This window comes from Setaria italica, chromosome V (genome assembly GCF_000263155.2).
Source record: "Setaria italica strain Yugu1 chromosome V, Setaria_italica_v2.0, whole genome shotgun sequence".
NCBI lineage: Eukaryota > Viridiplantae > Streptophyta > Magnoliopsida > Poales > Poaceae > Setaria > Setaria italica.
Genome location: NC_028454.1, coordinates 43,262,593 through 43,282,733, shown reverse-complemented (window position 1 = coordinate 43,282,733; position 20,141 = coordinate 43,262,593). Strand labels below are relative to the sequence as shown.

General features: G+C 46.6%; 4 protein-coding genes, 1 long non-coding RNA gene and 1 other non-coding gene across 8 annotated transcripts; 3 read left to right on the top strand and 3 right to left on the bottom strand.

The window, feature by feature from the left end:
• Positions 1-870: 870 nt before the first annotated feature.
• On the bottom strand, positions 871-5,355 carry LOC101773396. Of its 3 annotated transcripts, none has more exons than XR_002678001.1 (5): positions 5,234-5,355; positions 2,673-2,749; positions 2,248-2,597; positions 1,515-2,143; positions 871-1,446 (listed from the first exon to the last, which is right to left on the bottom strand). It is a non-coding gene; the product is annotated as an uncharacterized LOC101773396 (long non-coding RNA). The 3 variants fall into 3 exon arrangements; XR_001163993.2 differs by having other exon boundaries at positions 871-2,143; positions 2,248-2,451; positions 2,547-2,597; XR_002678000.1 differs by having other exon boundaries at positions 871-2,143.
• Positions 5,356-5,395: 40 nt separating this feature from the next.
• Positions 5,396-5,469, top strand: TRNAI-UAU. Its single transcript has one exon. It is a non-coding gene; the product is annotated as a tRNA-Ile (tRNA).
• Positions 5,470-5,828: 359 nt separating this feature from the next.
• On the top strand, positions 5,829-8,995 carry LOC101772987 (UPF0301 protein Cpar_0662). The gene is made up of 3 exons (XM_004970772.4): positions 5,829-6,260; positions 6,944-7,092; positions 8,020-8,995. The coding sequence occupies exons 1-3, from the start codon at positions 6,020-6,022 to the stop codon at positions 8,692-8,694; spliced, it is 1,065 nt and encodes a 354-aa protein (XP_004970829.1). The 5' UTR covers positions 5,829-6,019; the 3' UTR covers positions 8,695-8,995.
• A 1,348-nt stretch (positions 8,996-10,343) lies between these two features.
• Positions 10,344-11,370, bottom strand: LOC101772580 (ethylene-responsive transcription factor ERF020). The gene has a single exon (XM_004970771.3). The coding sequence runs from the start codon at positions 11,091-11,093 to the stop codon at positions 10,509-10,511; it is 585 nt and encodes a 194-aa protein (XP_004970828.1). The 5' UTR covers positions 11,094-11,370; the 3' UTR covers positions 10,344-10,508.
• On the top strand, positions 11,366-14,099 carry LOC101762204. Its single transcript, XM_004972222.3, has 2 exons — positions 11,366-11,506; positions 12,839-14,099. Exons 1-2 carry the CDS (start codon positions 11,366-11,368, stop codon positions 13,925-13,927), a joined length of 1,230 nt encoding a protein of 409 aa, XP_004972279.1. The 3' UTR covers positions 13,928-14,099.
• Positions 14,100-15,506: 1,407 nt separating this feature from the next.
• Positions 15,507-19,366, bottom strand: LOC101771909 (abhydrolase domain-containing protein C22H12.03). The gene is made up of 13 exons (XM_004970770.4): positions 19,193-19,366; positions 18,132-18,278; positions 18,027-18,053; positions 17,821-17,911; positions 17,621-17,664; positions 17,434-17,532; positions 16,940-16,997; positions 16,806-16,858; positions 16,597-16,698; positions 16,425-16,490; positions 16,190-16,314; positions 15,941-16,112; positions 15,507-15,865 (listed from the first exon to the last, which is right to left on the bottom strand). The coding sequence occupies exons 1-13, from the start codon at positions 19,310-19,312 to the stop codon at positions 15,779-15,781; spliced, it is 1,191 nt and encodes a 396-aa protein (XP_004970827.1). The 5' UTR covers positions 19,313-19,366; the 3' UTR covers positions 15,507-15,778.
• Between the last annotated feature and the right edge of the window lie 775 nt (positions 19,367-20,141).

The following is a 20,141-nucleotide window of genomic DNA, read 5'->3' as shown; positions in this document are numbered from 1 at the left end:
GTGGCTTCATTTCTACGAGTTTCGTCCATAACTAATGTGTTCATTTCTAGGAGCATCTATCTGAAATCGAAGTACTACAGCTTATCATGGCACACGGGCGTCAGATACATAGATGACCTTCAGCCTGCAGGCACTAAAATGTCCACATGATGTTCCTGTCAAGTACTAAACACCACTTCTGTGAATTCTCTGTACGTTCATAGCCAAAAAAGTGTAGAAGACTGCATCCACGTACACGCAAGAATTACACAAAAAAGCAGCCCCGGGACTGAAGCTTTTTCGCATGCTAACGAGCAGCTTAACCGTGCATATATAGCTAGCTAGCTAGAGGCACGTACGTGTGATCACTACTCTGCTGCGACAGTATAGCCCTGTGAAAAACGTTCGTTCTGTAAACAGGAATGAGCTCATCATCTTTACAGTGATGCACAGTCACAAAAAGCACAGGTTGTACTTGTACCAACAGCAACACTGCTACTCCTACTATCCTGCACTGGCCATATATACACACATACAACAACATCAACATAATAAACTTCATGCACTGAAAATGTGTAAGGAACGCATGCGTACTTGCAGCACAAGCAGTAGCCCTCTCTGATCCCCTCCCCTTTCCTAGAGGGCTCCTTAGATTCACATTTGCCATTTCGGCACAAAGCTACAAGCACATCATCCCGAACTGTTTCAAGCAGCTTGCTCGTGTTGCAAGCCTCGCTGCAACTTTAGAACCTCATCTATTTTGAGATGGCACATCTTTCAGGCCGGGACCAAAGATATATATAGTTGGCAACCTCCAGAAATGCAGAGGTGGCACATGCATTATTCATGCTCAGCCCACCAGTGCAATGACCACCACATGACACGTTAACATCCATGAGAATCGTTCCAAACACTTGATTTCGACAGAAGAAGATGCATGCTCCAGTTTCATCATCATGCAGCTACAAAACCTATTGATTTACCCAGCTTCCAGAACCCTGTGCCGGTATTATTTTTCTTTCTTGCAAGGAAAAAAAAACATGTCTACAACAGGCAGTGACAACAATTCACAACTTCTCAAGCATATATATAAGTGGTAAAAATCTGAACGGTAGGATAGATCATGTTGGACGGACCAGATCGCTGCCCTTGACTGCTGCCTTCCATTCCGATGGTTTCTACAGGACACCTCAACATACACACACTCCATGATTTCACCTCCTGACAGTTGCACTGCACTTGACATCCTTTAGCCAGGAGATGGACCACATGAATGTAATGGAGGTCAATTGCATCCACACAACCTTTCCTGATTCTTGCACAAGTTTCCTCTGTTGCCCAGCAAAGAGCCCATTGCTGTGAACGGGAACCTGCATGATGTGTGAAGAAATGGACCTTTGTGCTTGGAGATGGAGAAGGACCCCTCCACCAGCAGCCCTACCCAATTTATGGGCGCGTGTGGGCCATCTGATGCAATATGCTCTGTCTAAATTAGCAGGTCCATCAGGCAACAAGTGAAGGTTTAGAAGGTAGACCTTTGTTATCTGTCCACGCAACTAGGTGTTAGCGCGCATTAGCAAATGCTGAATATTAATTAGATGGGCAAGATTGTGACCGCATATATGTCTGCATGACTCCAGGGTTCCATGCCTTTCCATCAGGACACCTGCTACAAGCCAAGTAAAAACAAGCCAAATTTTGTTTACAGAAACCACAAATGAACCAGAAGAACTTGTAAGTTGGAAGTGCAACAGATGCTAGACAGAAAAGAAATTAGTCACATATATAGTCTATCTGGATTGCTTTCAGGTTGTCACTGTCAACGGATGGGCACAACTCCATGAATGCTTCCATAATTTGAACTAGTGAATAAATGTATAAACTTGCAGGTTTTCTGCTCAAATGAATGACACGCAAGACTAACTTCATCACAAGAGGCAGAGCTTTGCTAATTCTCTGAAGAAAAAAAAAGGTTTGAAACCACCGATTGCAAGACCTAGGTCCACTTCATTCTCAGTCACCTCTGGCTTTCACTGAATTCAAACCTGGTAGTCCACAGTGCATTCACTTTCACTCGGGCACCCACTGACCGGGTTTCAGGTCCTTAAGACTGATCACATACTTCAATCCTGGTAGCGCATTCATCTTGACCATGAGCTCAATCCTAAAAAGGACGAACATCACCAAAATTATGTGTATAAAGTGAGGTCATTTGTTAACTTAAGCAATCCATTTTTCTATAACTGGTTTAATTAGGACAACACAAACCTTTCTTGCTTGCTTAAAGACAACGATTTGTAGGCTAAGAAACCAGCATGCCAGGCATCGCTATAGTCTGCAACTTGACTAACCCATTTGTCAAGCTGCAGGCCTTCCTCAAAAGCCAACAGGGGCTGAGGCTGTGGTTCAGATTCACCATACACAGCACATAGCAGCTCCCAACTTTTGTCCTCCAGGCCCCATAGGAACTTCCTTTGTTCATCTCAGAGATTATAGTACGTCAGTGGCTCAACTTTCAAACTTCTCCAGTTTGGAACCATACTGGCTAATTAAAAATATTAACTCACGTGGTGTGTCTTCCCCTACCTTCTTGCTTTCCTCTACAAGTGTCTCCAGATCTGCATTAAAATAACAAAGATAGTGATACCAATCAAAACAAGAAACCAAAATTGACAAACCACTGATAGTGATACCTGAATCAAATGCTTTGATGAGGCCCTCTCGACAAGCAACATACTCTTCAAACATACTGTCAACCCAGCTCCTTGTGCTGTTACAAATTAAACAGGTGAATTTGAGACACTGCTCACAGAGCACCCAATATTAAACTAATAACTCGAGTTTGCTCAAAATAAAAGGATAAATACCACAACTAGAACATACTTGCAAAAAAGAGAGATAAATACCACAACTAGCATACTTGCAAGTACACAGACGAGGCGGTACCATGAGCCCCATGCAGTGGTGGAACCAGAAAAAAAAACTGGGGGGGGGGGGGGGGGGGGGGCAAAGGAAAAGTCAATTTTTTCATGGTAGACATAGGTGCGAAGATCAATGCAAGTACGCTTTTCACAATTTTTTCCAGCATTTCTGCTAGCAATACACTTTTTTTTCTTGAACTATGCAGGAGAGCTGCGTGTCATTTCATTAAGGTAGATAAAAATACACGAGTTTGGCAGACCCATTCGAGTACAGGAACACCACACAAACACACACACACACACTCTAAGAAACTACAACAGACACGCCAAAAAACAACAGGACCTTCAGAGCCTAAAAGCCCAAGGTCGGGGACCTGGCCAAGAGCTCCTGGAGGTTTCTTGCTCCAGCACTGCACCAAAGATTGCCTTCAGTGCTGACTGCCCTAAGGACCTCCTGAATACATGGTCTAGCATTTTCAAACACACAGGAATTGCGCAGGCCACCAGCATAATCAAAGAGTTAACACCCTTTCTCATTTCTTTGGGCACTGCTGAGATCGCTGTCCACCACCACTTAGAGAAGGGAGATGCTGAAGGATCCGGTGTCAGGGTAATAAAGCCCCGTTGCTGAAAGACGAGAGAAGACACAACCAACCAACAGATGATGGATAGTCTCCTCAGCTTGATCACATAGAGGGCAAGCCTCGAGATGGGCCAGGTCCCTCTTCGCGAGGCAATCAGCCATCCACACCTATTGTGGACAACCAACCAGATAAAGAACTTGCAGCGGGCGCGGGGGGGGGGGGGGGGGGGGGGGGGGGGCTTTTTCAATTTTTTTCCCTTTTTCCCGGGGGCAAAACTTGATGGTTCCCACAAAATAGGCAGCATAGGCTGATTTACTAGTATACAAACCAGATTAGGTTAGCTTCCAAGAATATTGATCCGGCACCTCTTGTTGTAGAACCATTCCATCCACTATGTCCCATAACTGAAGGTACTCAGTAAGAACTTGGGACTGTTAGAGGTCCTTTTATGTCATTCACCCATCGACGATTTTGAAGAGCTTGAGCTATGGTCCGTCTTTTGGCTGTTCGCTTGGGAACAGTTTTGAATAGACTAGGTGCCAGTTCAGCCAGGGTATGGCCATCCAGCCACCTATGACCTATCTGTCCAGAACAAAATGTGCTCACCATTTCCCACTATGGCATCAACAGCTACTTTGAATAGGGCCTGAGCATTGTTAGGGACTTGTATTGGAAGACCAGCCCATGACCTTGATGGGTCAGTTTTTTCTGCCCACAGCCAACAAATCCTCAAGGCACAACTGAGAAGCTAACAACGTCAAGATCGACAATGTTGAGGTAACAACAGCATTTTTGCAATTGAACATCACTAATTATATCTTACAAAAATAACCAACTGTTTGTTTTAGATTTGAGCAAAAAATCCTTGAAAGATTAAAACAAGATTCTAGTTTCATATCACACATGTCCAGAAGACAGAAACAGATGGAAACTAGACTTTCAAGACAAAAAAAGAAAAACAATCTGTCTGTATGCACTGTGTTTGATTGCATGATGCGTCCGTGCAACCTAACACTACGTGAGTGCTGGATAGGTGGAGTGTGCCGTGCGCCCATGCATGTTTGTCTGGTGTCAGCCATGGCAAAGCAAACCATATGCCATCCCTGCCTCCATGGTGACTGGTGAGCTTTCCACAATACACACTGCCCCACACTGCACGAATCACTCCTCATCCCGTTCTCACTTGGAATTGCCTAGGTTCTGATTCCGTGTGGTTGCCTGCTTGGGTTTTGACGTCTGGCTTTGGAGTTTGTAGACGACTACTGCAAGCTGCAGCAAGGGTCTTCAAGAAAATTTCAGGCGTTAGGGGGGCCACGAACCCTGCTGGGCGCTGGCACCCTCCTTGTTCCGCGACGCGGATAGCCCGACGCCCCGCGTCCCCGATGCCACTCCCCCGCGTCCACCACCGCCGGCCCGGCTCCGGCGGCCCCTGCCGCCGCCCCACGCTAACCCCTTGGTGACACACGCCCCCGCCGCCTCCATCGCCCACCGGGGTTCCTCCACCGCCCGGCTCCGGCGGCGCCCTCGCCGCCTCCGCTCCTCCGCCGTCTCTCCCGCCTCCACCGCCGGCCGGCCAGCCGCCCGGAACTCTCTCTAGGTCCGCAGGCCACAGGTAACCCCCAATCCCAAATCCCCCGAACCCTAAGTCCGGATTCTCTTCCCCATACAATTTCCAGTAGAATTCGGTGACTGATGGATAAGCAAGATTTCAATCGATTGACAAGGAGTAAATCTCGGGAAGAAATGGACCTGAAAGGAAAGCCCATCTCGGAGGCGCCGCGCTGTCGCCGTCGAGGCGTCGACAGCGAGATACTGCCCAAAACAGAAACCCCCAAATCCTATCTAAGGTATGGACGTTATGGGAGGGTACATTAAACGATTAATAATTTTTATATAAACTAGAAGCCACGCGCTCCCGTAGCTCAGTTGGTTAGAGCGTTGGTCTTATGAGCCGAAGGTCGCGGGTTCGAGCCCCGCCGGGAGCAGCGAAATTTGTCATTTTGTTTTTTTGTGGCTGTTTGGCAGCGACTGAGCATTGCTGCTGTTTTCTTTTGGAACAGTAAGCATTTTGCGTTTGCTATTTAATATCTCAGATTGTTTTCTTCTCGAAGACAGTTTTCGGATCACTAATTTTGTGTCCTTTTTTCTTTTTGCATCCATAGTGGTAGTGTGCTAAACATGATAATAGTAAACCAAATTATTTAGGGGCGGCCTACTAGCATGGCAATCGACAATTGTATCTCCCAAAAAGATTGTAGGCTTGTAGCACATTTCATTCTTTTGTGCTTTCTTTTTACCACAAAGAATAAATATTTAAATTTTGACCAACATTTCAGTACCTCTTTCTCAGATATAAAATCATATATTCTTAACAAGAATTTTAACCAACCGAAGTGATAAAAAAAAAATGTGCTGGTAGTTAGAGCCTTAGAGGAAGCAGGGCCCAGACCCCAGCGACCTGTACTCTCTCTGCTCCCGATCTCTGTTTCCACTCCAACCCCGAAGGCCGAGCAGAGCAAGCGCCCCCTCGCAGCAATGGACATGTGTGCCCTCAACCTGAAGGCCGGTGGGCCGTGCCTCACGCCGAGGCACGCCCATCCGGCGACGCCGTCTCCCCTTGCCGCAGCCGGCGAGATCGGCTCGCTGGCTGTGGGGCTGACGAGGTGGAGGCGGCAGCCGGCGCGATGGCCGAGGTTGGTGGCGAGCGCGTCGGGGAGGAAGAGGAAGAGCAGCCGAGAGGACGGCGACGAGTCCAAGGACAAGGCCTCCTCTTCCGGTAGGTCCTATTGCCCGTGCTCTGATGCCTTGTCGATCGGCGAGATTGGTGTGGGATCTAGGCGATTTGCGTGTGTGAAGTGGTCAAACGTCTGTAGATTGGGTGGGGATTGATATGATTGGCGCTGGGTTATGAAACTGTCGGTTGAAATATGTGATCTTTGCATCGAGGTTGGTGTTGGTTACTGTATGATTTGTGATGCAAAAGGTGTACTTGTCTCAGGGGGATTCTAGTTGTTATGGTTCATGAGGTGTAACAAGGTAATTTGGCATAACAGTGGACATAGTCTTCGAGGTCCATTTGGAGTCTGAGGCACTTTTGGTGATAAACTACTTTACTGCAATATCTGCACTGATATCAAATTCTCGATGTATAGATTGTGGAGTTCTGATTGCTGCATTTAATTTTCCAGTCACAATATTGCTTAATCAGCGTAACAAAGCCAGTTTGATCTCTCTTGACTTCTAGTTATATACAACATTTCAGTGGAAAGTACATCACCGACTGACTGCAAAATTGGGAACTTGGGTCATGCGGTGTTGGGATTTTTCATGTTTCTTTCACTCTACATCAGACAAATAAATTATTGTAGCATTCTAGTTCTTTTTTGATGTGGTTATTATAAAATGTTTGGTAGAAAGTCTGTTTATTGCCTGTGTTGAGCTGCTGAATTCTGCATGCAGGAAAAGGTGATGCATCTAGTCCCAGTGGAGATGCTTCCAACCGAACAAGCCAAAATCAGGGCGAACCAAATTCAAATGACACGATGTATGTACCTAGCAACCTGTCATATTGGCGAGACGTGAGAGCGAGCTTTGTGATTCCAAAGTTGGTAAGACCTAACTTTGTGTGCTACCTGCTAAGTTTTTCCAACTGTCGCTCCATTATCTTACTGATGAGGCCAAAATATATAGATTTAGATGATCTGGTCTTTGCTATCTCCTTTGTGCTAGAAAGTGTGCCAAAAGATTTTGACAGGCACCTTTAGTCTTGCTCATTTAGTGATTCTATAAGAGTGGCCTTAGAATCTGAAATGAAATTTCATATTAACTCTGACTACCGTTTTACCTCTCCTGCATTCATTCATTACCATATAAAAGAAAGGAGACCATTCACTGTACAACCACCTAAGACTATACCTTAATGTTACAACTTCTGAAATGGACACATGAGACTTTGGAAACTTAAGACCTTCCATCGTACAAAATGTATTTTTGTTCCATATTCAAATTTTAATCTTAGTCAATCTTATTTTTCTCTGTTTTCCACCCTTTTCAGAGAAGATTTCAGTTTCAAGACTTTTGACTGACCTCAGTTGACTAGAACATTTTTCTCACTATCACATATGTGCAGAGGCCTTTGATTTAGGAATTTCTTATGGTTCTCACTGCAACTATCATCATCCCAGTTCCTGCTAAACTTGCTAGCTAGCACTATAGATGGGCAAAATTAGGAGTTTTTTTAACCTTAAACAGCATCATGCTGCTAGACAGTTCCCATAATGTAGTGCGACAACATCTTCAGTGCCATATTGCTAAACATCCCAGTGTCTTATTTGCCTTTTGGTTGTCTCAAATATTTTTCATTTTTTCCTGTATATTCACTTGATGACTGATATACTTATCAGACCCATTTATTTTTCTCCTCGTTTAGCAAAGCAATGGCCTGTCTCTACCTGAAGCTAATTGTTGTTTTGGTTAAGAAATCTCTTGTTGACTTGGTCCTTTTTTAATTTGTTCTTATCCTGTATTCGAACCAGGAGCAAACAGTAGATGTGAATAGTCCACAGACAGCTAAGGATGGACAACTATATCATCTTCCCCGGAAGTGGGCTCATTCTATTCCTATGCCAGAGTCTGGATGCGTGTTGGTCGCCACTGAAGAGCTTGATGGCAACGGTACCTTTGAGAGGACAGTCATCCTTCTCCTAAGCCTAGGCTCAAGAGATGCCTATGATGGTCCATTTGGTATCATCCTGAACCGTCCCCTGTACACGAAGATGAAACATGTGAACCCATCCTTCGGCGAGAAAGCAACCCCTTTTGGCGATTGCTCTCTGCTATTTGGTGGCCCAGTCGATATGAGCCTATTCCTGATGAGGTCGACTGAGGGAAAACCAATCAAGGGGTTCGAAGAGGTGGTACCAGGCATCTGCTTCTGTTTCCGGACTGACCTGGAGAAGGCTAGTGCTCTGATGAATAATGGCACGGTGAAGCCTGAAGACCTGAAGTTCTATGTGGGGTACTCTGCGTGGGATCATGACCAGCTGCTGAGTGAGATTGACGCAGGATACTGGGTTGTCACTTCCTGCAGCTCAGGCCTGATAACGGATGCCTTGACGACGGACCCCTCCTGCCTGTGGACTGAGATTTTGCAGCTGATGGGAGGCCAGTACTCGGAGCTGAGCCAGAAGCCGAAGCAAGATGGGGTGTAAACTCTGCTCATTTGCAGCGTAGTTTGCCAAAATCTTTGTGGTCAATTTGTACATACTTCCAAGTAATCTTAGCTGGCTTGTAGCCAGTGTGATTGCTCTGCTCTGCGTAGTTGCATTGGTGGACCGATTAGCTTTTTTACTTGGTATAAAAAGAACAAATAGCAGTGGTACATGAGTATGTGTAGCTATCCAAAGGCACCTGCCTGCTGTGCCCAAAGCTGAAACTTCCTGTTGTGACTGTCCCTGATGAAACTTTACTGTAGCGTGAATACAAGGAGGTGTTTGGATACCACCTGCTAAAGTTTATACCTGTCATATCGGATGTTTGATACTAATTAGGAGTATTAAACATAGGTTAATTACAAAACTAATTGCACAGATGGAGTCTAATTCGCAAGACGAATCTATTAAGCCTAATTAGTTCATGAATTCACAATGTGGTGCTATAGTAACTATTTGCTAATGATGGATTAATTAGGCTTAATAGATTCGTCTCGCGAATTAGCTCAAGGATTCTGCAATTAGTTTTATAATTAGCTCATGTTTAGTCCTCCTAATTAGCATCCGAACATCTGATATGACACTGCTAAAATTTAGCACCTAGTATCAAACACCCTGACTGAAGAAATTTTCTATGTGATTTGCCATATCTGGTTGGAGCTTGCGTGTGGTCCAGAAACAGACATCTCAAGCATGCTTAGTGGCAAACTGCCAACTGATACCACTCTGAGACATCGGTACGATATGATCCGACTGTCCGTGTGCTCTCCAAAAGATATGGTAAAACGCGTTTGGGATGTGCTCTCCAGAGTTTGGGATCTCCGCGACATCGACAGGCTGATCAGTGATCACCTTCTGCTTCCCTGTATCCGCGTGCAAGTCCTCGTCATTCGTCTGCCCTTGTTATCTCTCTGCTCCAAGGTCTAGCCCGGGTTGATGCAGGATTGCTACAGGAATCAATACACCGCGCAGTCAGGATTCCAACCGTCAACTCTGACTACCTTCTCCAGAACCTGCTACCTGCAGCAACCTCATCTTCTAGTGCACTCACGACAAAGTCTAGGAGCAAAAACACGGCACCCTAGTCGACTTCACCTCACCATCACCCAGTAACAAGTAGGAGGACCACGTCAAGGCTGCAGCCAGGTCAAAATTAACCGTTTTACCTACCAAAGACGACGCTCGCTAAATCCGTTTTTACCTGCAATTGGATTCTGCTGGTCACCGTCATCCAACTGCTCGGCGTTCGGTCGGTCGTTCTGGATGCCCCGGCTGTTCAGACCAGCTCGGGAGAGAACAAGCTTTTAGGGCGTTTGGTTCCTTTACTTATTTTTAAGCACCTGTCACATCAAATATTTAGATACTAATTAGGAGTATTAAACGTAGACTATTTATAAATCTATTATATAGATGGAAGCTAAACGGCGAGAGTAATCTATTAAGCTTAATTAGTCCATGATTTGACAATGTGCTGCTACAGTAACCATTTGCTAATGATGGATTAATTAGGCTTAATAGATTCGCCGTTTAGGTTCCATCTGTGCAATTAGTTTTATAATTAACTCATGTTTAGTTTTTCTAATTAACCTCCGAATATTCGACGTGACACGAACTAAACTTTAGCTCGAGAAAACAAACGCTCCCCTTTGCGTTCTGACTGATGAAACAGTGTCAGCTTGCTTGACATTGAAATGCGTCTCTGTTTTTTTTTTCCTTTCATCATCTGGTTTATTTATGCGTTTTGCAACGGCATGTACGTGCCAATAAGAATTTTATTGCATCAGTCAGTTTCAGTAGCACTATCTTTTGGCTTGTTACATCAGGATCTCTATGTCATCCACGCTAATCTCCCCGGTGACGAGCTGCTGCTCCCTGCTCCCGCCCGTGCTGTTACTGCTAGCGTGCGCGCGGCTCGCGTACGCGTCGTCGTCCTGATCGCGCGGCCGTGCGCTCGCGCCGCCGCCAATGCCGGTGCGATCCGCCGCGTACCTGTGCGCGGGCGCGGGCGCGCTGTCCCGCGCCGTGACGAGCTGCGCGTCGGCGGCCATGCCGGCGTCCGACGCCACGCGCTGCACGGATCGCGGCGACAGGCGCGCCGCCCCGGCGCCGGCGCCGGCGCCGTACGCGGCCGCGGCGCGCTCGGGGAAGTTGAGCGCCGCGACGTCGCCGCCGGCTGCGACGCCCGGCCCGGCGCCGGCCCCGCCGCGGAGGAAGTAGACGGCCGTGTCGTGCGCGACGGCGGCGGCCTCGGGCGTGGCGTAGGAGCCGAGCCACAGGCGCTCCCGCGTGCCGGGCACCCGGATCTCCGACACCCACTTGCCCCACCGCCGCCGCCGCACGCCCTTGTACCCGCGCCGCCGCTCCGCCTCCGCCTCGTCGCCCCGCTCCGCACGCCTCATGGCGCGCCCACGCGAAGAGCAAGCTCTGGCCTGGCCTGACCTCTCAAGGATTCAAAGCTCGCGACTTGCGTTCTCGAGGTGTCACCGGCACGGGCTTGGCTGACCTTGGAGATGCACGGGCTTGGCTGACCTTGGAGATGCACGGGCTGCGTGTATTTATAGGTATGGGAGGTCAGCCCCCGAGGCGAATTGACCTTGCCCAGTTGCCCTGATATGGTTTGAGTTTGACCTTGAGGGAAAAAAAAAAGTAGCAGCTGGAGAGTGGACGCGCGATGACATTTCTGGTGGTGGTGGGCAGGTCGGTAGGGGAGCAACGCTCGCTGCTGGGTCAAAATTTTCAAATGGGGCCGGGCCAGTCAAACTCTGTGCTTCATTGTCATCTTGTAATAACGTACGTCAGCTTGGCGCTCCAGGTAGGCTCGCCGTCATTTTCGGTTCCTCACAAGTCACAACCATGTGACACAGCTTAGGGCTCCATCCAACTCCGGGTCCTCATACGCGTGGCAGGGGTATCGGAGGAGCTGGAGCCGGTGGAGCTAAAATTTGTAGCTCCACCGATTCCTTGCCAATCTGTGAGGAGGAGGAGAGAGAAAACTGGCTCCCGTAAACAGTGTAGCTACAGTATATGAACAGTGATGTGGAGCTGGTGGGAGCTCCACCAAACTGGCCCTTAATATTCGGTAATATTTTTTTTGCAGGGATTAAAATTCAGTAATGAGAGATTCAAAATTCAGGTTACTGAATTCAGAAATAAGGGTAGTCACACGTTCTGATTATTGAACTCAAGAACATAGCACTTTTCTCACTTCTTGGATGTACTTCTACTTGTTACCTATCAGTGATCTTTTGTTGCGTAGTTTCAAGGCCTTTTGGGTTTGCATCCTCTCAAGATGTTTCCTTGCAGACCGCTGAGAGTGCATCTTGGACCGCGTCCGGCGTCCCTCTCACTTTCTTTCAGTGAGGCGACAAAAGGGACGCAGCAAACGCACTACGCGCATGCCTATCCCACCCCAAGGACACGTTCATTTCATTTAGGCAGGCGCCATATCTGAAGCATGTGCCTGCATCAACTTTATTCTTGCGCGACAAACATGAAACCTGTGCCGAATTAAAGCCAGGTCAATTCGGAGCCAAGTCCTCTTCAAAAAGGGAATGGACCCAAAGGCGGTCAGTTCCCTCCCGGTCAGGCAACGACAGAGAGCTGCGTATCATCGGAAAGGTATGGACACGATGAGGAGATACCGTCCATACCGGCTCGAATCGTTCTAGCTCATTTGACCTTTTTTTTATAAAAAATAAAAATAAAATGTTCGACTCTTTTCTGCTGATTTTCTCCGGTAGCCTTCTTCTTTGGAATCTGTTTCGTCAAATTCTTCGTATAGTCTTTTTTTAAGCATTCCTTGTTCGGGTTCAACTTGTCCACACCTAATCTTGAACCTGAACTACTGATTGTAAACAAGCAAACTTGCTTCACCAATCTTTGGCCCTGCACGGCCAAAGATCATCGATGTCTAGCCACACCTGCCCTGCCCTTGCTTGCTCTCTATACTACGGACGGTACGGGTGTGCAAGGTCGTAAGAGTTGGCCTGGAGTCCGATCAGGGGGCGTCGGCATTCTGAGGCCGGCAAAAAAGGAATTGTTTTGGGCTGGTGAAAAATTCCCTTGGGCTCCAGTCACGGTCGGTGAAGATGCATGGAAACCGTGCCCGTTCAGTTCTCTATTTTCCACCCGCACCGCACGCTAGGCGTCCATAAATATTGGCGGGCCACCACCGTGCCACCGATCCCGATCCCAAACAAGAAGAAGAGGCGGCGACGAAAGCGAAATCTACCGTGGAGGAGAGCACCGACGCCGCCGGTGGCCGCTCGCCGCTGGGCACCCTGCCGGTGCTGGTGTGCGACCACGGGCTGAACCCCAACAACCGGCAGACGGCGTTCGCCATCGGCGACCAGAGCCTCCACACCAGCGTCGTGCCGGAGCTCGCGGGCAACCACTACCACGTGACCCCGCACGGCTGGGCCCTCCTCGTGGCGCCCGGGCCGTCGCCGCGCACGCGCCTCTGGGACCCGCGCTCCGGCCAGAGCGTCTCCCTCCCTGCAATGGAGCGCGAGCCGCCGGAGGACTGGGAGTGCTGCCTCTCCGACGCGCCGACGACCTCCCCGTCGTGCGTCGTGCTCGTGCTGCACATGAAAGAGCCCAAGTTCCTCTACTGCCGCGTCGGGGGCAGCCACTGGTCGGCGCACGAGTACGACGTCGGCGACGTGAAGCTGCCGCCCTCGTACGCGCCGCCGAGGAAGATCGTCATCCAGGACGCCGTGGGCGGCAGGTTCTATTTCAATACCGGGAAGCTTGGGGTCATCGATTTCTCGCCGGCGGCGATGCCGGAGCTGAGCTTCATCGACTACCCGCCTCCCGAGTTCCCAATGGGATCCAACTGCCGCAGGGAGTACATGCTGGAGTCGCGCGGGGAGCTGTTCAGCGTCTACATCTGCCTCAAGGAATTCACGCCCGAGATACGGTGTGCGTCTACAAGATCGATCCGTCTGGAGCAGCTGGGCCAGTAGAGGTTGACGACTTGGGAGATAGGGTGTTCCTTCTGAGTTACTCCAATGCCCAGCTGCTGTGCTCGGCGAGCAAGTATGGGGTTAAGGGGAACTGCGTCTACTTCTTCCACAATGTCATGGGGGACATGGACGGTGAGCTCCTGTACATCTTCGACATGGACGACAAAAGCTTGAAGACTGTGCGGCCGTGCCCGGAGATGGCCGAGCTTCTGCGCAGCCCTTTCTGTATGCTGCCTATTGATGATCAAGACAGCACCCGCGAATATTAGCCGCCAGGCTAGCAAAGTAGTAATACTAGTAACAAGACCAGAATCAAACATGTTGTAAACTTTTTTTAACACAGGATTTATCACCCGACTTAATTAGGTGGAAGTGAGCATTATTCATCCGCGACCGTCGTCATCAAGACATCAACCATAACTAGGCAAGTTAACCTCGACACTCCACCCAGTTTCGCTAACACATGAGCAGCAAACACCCCTTCGATCCTCGCCTCTTACAATTATTTTCCAGCCAGTGGGTTGTTCCAAACTTTACACATGTTGTTGCCATCGTCAATTTCTTCGAGTAGAAACAACTTTGTTTGTGTAACGCCTCAATTCAAATATGGTTCAATTCTACTCGCACACCAAGTAAAACACGCACTCGCACCAACCCCGCTTACGCTTTCATCCTTGCTTCATGTAAAAGGTTTAACCCGGGGTTTAGAATGCATTTGGTACTTGGATTTATATGCTAGTAACATGACATGCCACTCACATGGACCACTAGTGGGTTCTAAATCATCTAGGACCGGATGATACAGTTTGTGTCTCAATTACTGTCATTGTTATATTATTTGATTTGAGTGAGATGAGGTCATTGTACGTGATCAAGTTTCTGTTGATACTTGAATACATAAAAATGGAAGAAACCATTATCACCCAAATTAAGTATAGAATTACATCCAAATTAACACAAGACCAAAAACTATTTCAGTAGTTCAATTCAAAAACAATTTGTATCCCCCATAAGTCTATTAAAACAATGCCTAAACATACCATCACAACGTAACATGGAATGCATATCTTGAAAATATAGATTACAAGTCTTTTACCATATTAACATGTTATCACACAGAGTACTAAAATTTGAAGTCCAGCACAACACTGCACAAGACTACATATAACAAATTCACAAACTATCATACTAAATAAACGTGTTAGATAAGTATATTGCAAGCAAGTATGGTTGATTAAAAACAAAAGTATGCAACTGATAGTCAGAATATGAAATAAAAGAATGTTGACATCACTGCCCATAAAACTCACAGTTAGCTTGGTCAGGCATTCAGGCATCAATCATTCGTCCTCATTGCTGACATTACGAGATACTCCATCCGTCTTGAAATGTAAGGCATCCTGAGTTTGTCTAAAGTCAAACTTACTGGATGTCGCAATTATTAGTTTTGTTTTCTATAAAGTTGGTGAAACTTCGGAGTTTAACTTAGGACAAACTCAGGTTATCTTGTATTTCAGGATGGAGGAAGTAGAAGTAGACAACTTAAACTGGCACAAATATGAACAAAAGTTTGGCAGTTGGGCGGGTGGGCCACTTAGATAGAACAAGCAAAATAAAGATTAAAAGGATATCACTGTTGCAGCAGCTAACCAACAATAATAATATGACCTGACGAAGCTAAGCTTCTGGTATTATTAACAAACATTGCAATTATAGGACATACATCTTCGAAACTTTGAACCCCAATTTTCAGACGCAGATTTCCGAACCAAGAGTTTTTAGTTGATTTCATGACTGTAAAACAGATAATTTAATTCAGGATATCGCAGCTGCAAAGTTAGGAGTCAATTACTGAGACGAGCTTGAAAATGTTTCTCATTCGTTTAGTGTATAAAAGATAAAATAACTGGTTGTTCCTCGAAGAAACAGCACAGGTGTAGATGGCTATCATGTTACACACGCGATACAGGAAAAGAATGAACAAAATGAACAAACATGCCAATGATTGCAGTTAGCATCATCGCTGACAGTTTCCCCCTCCCTTCTTGTATTATACACGTATTCTATTCATGTCATTGCATCAGCTCATATCATCACTGGGTCAAATTATGGTTTGGTACTTAATCTTGCATTCCTCTTATGGTAGTCTCGACTCGGAAGGTTGATGAAAGAATCCGAAACAGACCATCTGGGTTGTCTGCATGAACCTGAAAGAAAACATGCAAATAGTCAAATCTTCGGTTTGCAACTTTAGTAAAAACAGAAGGCAGATGCCAAAATACCCAGTGTCCAGCATCTTCAAGCACGTGCATTTCAACTCCTCCACCCTCATCTGCAGCTAATTCTTCTGCAGTATGAATTCTTTGGAGGTCTTCAAGAGCCCATCTATGCAAACTCCGTTCAGCTTTTAGAAAATTAATATGAACCCCCCTTGGTACATTCTCTACAATCCTCCTGAACGGTGAAACATTCAATTAGTCACATAACATGATTTCTTAGGATGATCTCAACTGGCATCGATAAAGATTTACCATAAGTTAGTATCTTCATAAGACTTGTACATCTCAGAGATGCCATTTAGGTCAAAAGTCCATGAGAAGCTTGAAGATGATCGCTGACCTAATGGACTGCTCCGACGTAGATTTGTGGCCACCCACTGAAACAAAGAACCAACCAAAAGAAAAGGAATCCCGGTTGTTTCATTGGAGAGAACAAAATAGAGTAGTCTAAAAGGCATCTTAAAGAGCAGTTAGAATTCAATCATACCTGTGCAACATCCACAGAAAATTGTTCTTTAACAAGAGCATTGACAACCTCCTGCTTTGAAGAAACCTATATTTCAACAATAAATGCAAAAAAATTGCATCATAAAGCAGTGACCTAGCATCAAAATGTATTAAGTAGTATTGGTTTTCTAAGATAGCTTTTAAAGGCAAACCTGCGTAGGCATTCTTCTGAGGAATTCAATAAGTTCAGCAGGGTGATCTTCGCCATCTCCTCCAGCACGAACTTTGCCAGGAGTAGCATCAAGGACCCATACCTTTTGAGGATCAACACTTTAAGAAAATTATCACAAAAGACAAGAAATAATATCTGCAATCCCATTTCCACTACATGATAACATGCAGGATTAGAAGTATCACTCACTCTAACAGGACGAGCAAGTGGTTTTGCAGCTTGTTCTACCATACTCAGGGCCACTGCAAAGGACATTTATGAGTACCAAGACAGAATGTAAAGCATGCCATTTTGAAAAGGTAAAGGCATAAAAAGATAAAAACCTTTTCCACCAAAGCTGTGACCAACCAAAACCCGAGGGGCCAGCCTGAGCTGCACTACCTGTTGGATTTAGATAAAGCAAAAGATAAGGGAGCGGAAAAGGTGTGAACAACTGAGAAATAACAGATAGTAGCAGTTAGTATAGCATAGAAGTTATAAAACAAGGTGTAGTGCCAGGCCACAAATAACTTTGCATACTGATGATTATTAAATTATAGTAACCTCAAATCTGCATTTCCTATATATGATTCTGATGTGTGTAAGATGACATGAAGAGTTAGGCCAAGTCACCAAACACTTGGAATCCAGCCAGTCCACGAATGCATAAAGCAAGATTTGCAAAAAAAGATGTATGCAGATATTGCGCCAAGCACATTGGACATATGTGCAGTTTATGTTCAAACAAGGGTCACATCTTGTTTTATTTGACCAAAAATGAAGGTTGAAAACATTAGAAACCAAGGGGCCAATGCATAAATTGCAAGCAGCTACAAACCAGCTTTAGAACATCAAGAGCAGTTGAGGCAACAGTGTGTGGTCCGCGCTTCTTAATTGATGCTGAGTCGCCATGGCAGCGCAAATCAACCAAGAGAAACTGCATAGAGAGAACAAATATCAATCCTTGTTAGTTTCTGCATTGTTTAGCAATTTCAGACCATCATCAGAATGATAGATATAATGACCTGCCACATCGGGAATTCCTGAGCCAACCTCTTTGCAAAAGATCCTTCACAAACAAAATAGTTTGTTAGTAACGTGGTTCACAACCAAAACATAAAGGTATCAAGGTTTATTGCTCAACTGACAACTGCAAACTCATAACAAAATATAAAATGCACCAATTCACAATGAAGGTAAAACATATTGAGCACTGCTCATTTACCCCAGTTTTTCCTGCTCCCAAGGATGCCATGAAGGAGAACAGCTGTTGGTGGATCAGGTATCGATTTGTCCATAAATGAATTCCACTGCACCTGAAGTTAAGTGTTGAACATGATCTATCTTGAATTCTTGATAGCACAGGAACATCTCAACATTGAGCTAGTGTACAACTAATGACCGGTCATTGAAGTTAAAGCAAAAACTTACAAGGCTCCCTTGGACCAGTTCATAGGCCTGCAGGTGAAGAGAAAACATTTGTTACCACAAGGGTAGAGGGCTCGTCCCATACAAATACTCTGAAAGCTTCCATACCAGAACTCCAGCATGCTTGCCAACATCAGGCTGATAAAAAATTCCTGTGTCAGCCAAAGCCATTTGAGCACAATTGCATGGAGGGCACACTGACGACCTTGAATTCATATTAGACGACATCAGCAAGCGATGGGTATGAAAATTCTCCTGAAACCAACAGGCAAATGTACAATCACAGCAAAAGTTCAGATTCTGTTGGTGATAAATAAATCAGACCATTCGGGCAGCAAATTATAACACATGCAGGCAAGCCAATGTACATGTAATAAAATTTTCTATACTGCAAACTCTTCATCACACATTTCAAAAAAAAAATACACTCTTCATCACAACCCTGTTTGAGGTCCAGATATACCTCCTATTGCGTCATATGTGTTTTATGGACTAAAAAACACCAACAAGGAACAGTAGTAAAACTAGTAAATACAAACAGATGTGGCATCTATACTCTTTAGCTATGAGAATAGTAAGAAATGTTTTTGCAGTTTAGAACCTTTACCACAGCAAACATTTAAATAGCTCTAAACTGATCACAGAAGACTGACGTTTGCCACAGCAAACTACACTGATCACTGCAGCAAACACTTAAAATTGCCACCAAAAAAATTAATGATGGTCACTACAGTCACAATGACTGATAAGTCCATGGCCATTACTACCATTACCCTAAAAATTTCTTCCTTCTAGTGTCTCCAGGTGATATACATCATATTTTAGGACAATCATACCACAACAAAATGAGACCAACACATTCCACGCTATGAAATGAAACAATCGAAGCAGATCGCTCAAAATGTAAGAAATGCATCAGCACAATAGTTTGCACGGTTCGATAGCAATGAGATTCTGACCCAATTGCATCTGCACTAGGCCGATCACCAATTCACCGCCCGCCACCTCGCACCCTCAAAATTACACCAAAACCTCGCGTTTAGCTTCAACCCAACAACGCGAGGCGGCAGCACCCATAACCGGACCCAGCATTAGCTCCTACAGCTACGACCACGGCGGGACGATTTCGGCCACCCAGAGCAAGCGAAGAACGGAAGAAGACCCCGTACCTCGCGTGGCCGTGCCGCGCGAACCCTAGCCCCGGGTCGCAGCGCGGGGAGGGCCACGGCGCCGAGCGCGGTCCTCCTCGATTCCGCGGAGAGAGAGCGCGGCGGCGCCGCCGCCGCCATGAGACCACCGGCGAGTGGGGGTCAGCAACGGGGGGGCGGGGGGTGGGGGGTGCGGGCGGCGGTGGAGGGCGCACGGGGACTCGGGCGTGTGTTCGTCGGCATAAAAAAATGGCCGATTTATTTGTTCGATTTGTTGTGGCGGGGAGGCCGGCGGAAAAAGGTGGGGGCGGAGAACCCAAAGCTCTAGAGGCTGGCGCGTGGGACCCTGAGACACGTGGCTGGTCCGTGGTAGTGGATGACAGGTGGGGTTGGATTCGGGGAAAGGTCTTCGTGGCGGCGTGTGTGGTCGATGGACTGGCGTGTGTGGTTCAGGTCCTGTTTGGTTTCAATTGCTAAGCAACTTGCTTATTGCAGTGGCTTATTTTTAGCTCTAGGTGTTTGGTTTGGGTTGCTTATCTGATTGTTATTGACATATTTACCCCTGCCATCCCATTTCTCTCTACCCCTAATAATTACCCACCTCCTATGGGGACCGAGTGGGGCGCGAGCGGCCGGCGGCCGGTGACGGCGGCGAGCGCGCGGCGCGGAGGCGGGCGGGTGGGAGCGGCGGCGGCGGGCGGCGGCGGGCGGAAGCGGCGGTGGGCCTGAGTGGTGACGGGAGAGAGGGGGAGAAAGAGGAGAAAGGAGAGAGAATGAGGGTAGGAGGTGTAAAGTGCTCCATAAGCAACCTAAGAGTTGTTTATTTGCTTATGCATAAGCAACTTATAAGCAAGTCTATAAGCAAGAGTGATTGGTTCATAAGCAACTTATTTGCTTATTTTTAAGTTGATGCATAAGCAACTCAAACCAAACAGGTGCTCATTAGCATCCTGAGACTGACCAATCTGGC

What these genes read in the sequence shown, in the direction of transcription:
- LOC101772987 (XM_004970772.4), top strand. Translation starts at nt 6,020, where the DNA reads ATGGACATGTGTGCCCTCAACCTGAAGGCCGGTGGGCCGTGCCTCACG. An exon ending in GGACAAGGCCTCCTCTTCCG is followed by an intron (nt 6,261 to 6,943) that starts GTAGGTCCTATT and finishes TTCTGCATGCAG; the next exon opens with GAAAAGGTGATGCATCTAGT. An exon ending in GCTTTGTGATTCCAAAGTTG is followed by an intron (nt 7,093 to 8,019) that starts GTAAGACCTAAC and finishes TATTCGAACCAG; the next exon opens with GAGCAAACAGTAGATGTGAA.
- LOC101772580 (XM_004970771.3), bottom strand. Translation starts at nt 11,093, where the DNA reads ATGAGGCGTGCGGAGCGGGGCGACGAGGCGGAGGCGGAGCGGCGGCGC.
- LOC101762204 (XM_004972222.3), top strand. Translation starts at nt 11,366, where the DNA reads ATGACATTTCTGGTGGTGGTGGGCAGGTCGGTAGGGGAGCAACGCTCG. An exon ending in ACGTCAGCTTGGCGCTCCAG is followed by an intron (nt 11,507 to 12,838) that starts GTAGGCTCGCCG and finishes ACCGCACGCTAG; the next exon opens with GCGTCCATAAATATTGGCGG.
- LOC101771909 (XM_004970770.4), bottom strand. Translation starts at nt 19,312, where the DNA reads ATGGCGGCGGCGGCGCCGCCGCGCTCTCTCTCCGCGGAATCGAGGAGG. An exon ending in GCGCGGCACGGCCACGCGAG is followed by an intron (nt 18,279 to 19,192) that starts GTACGGGGTCTT and finishes TGTTGGTTTCAG; the next exon opens with GAGAATTTTCATACCCATCG. An exon ending in GCAAGCATGCTGGAGTTCTG is followed by an intron (nt 18,054 to 18,131) that starts GTATGGAAGCTT and finishes CTTCACCTGCAG; the next exon opens with GCCTATGAACTGGTCCAAGG.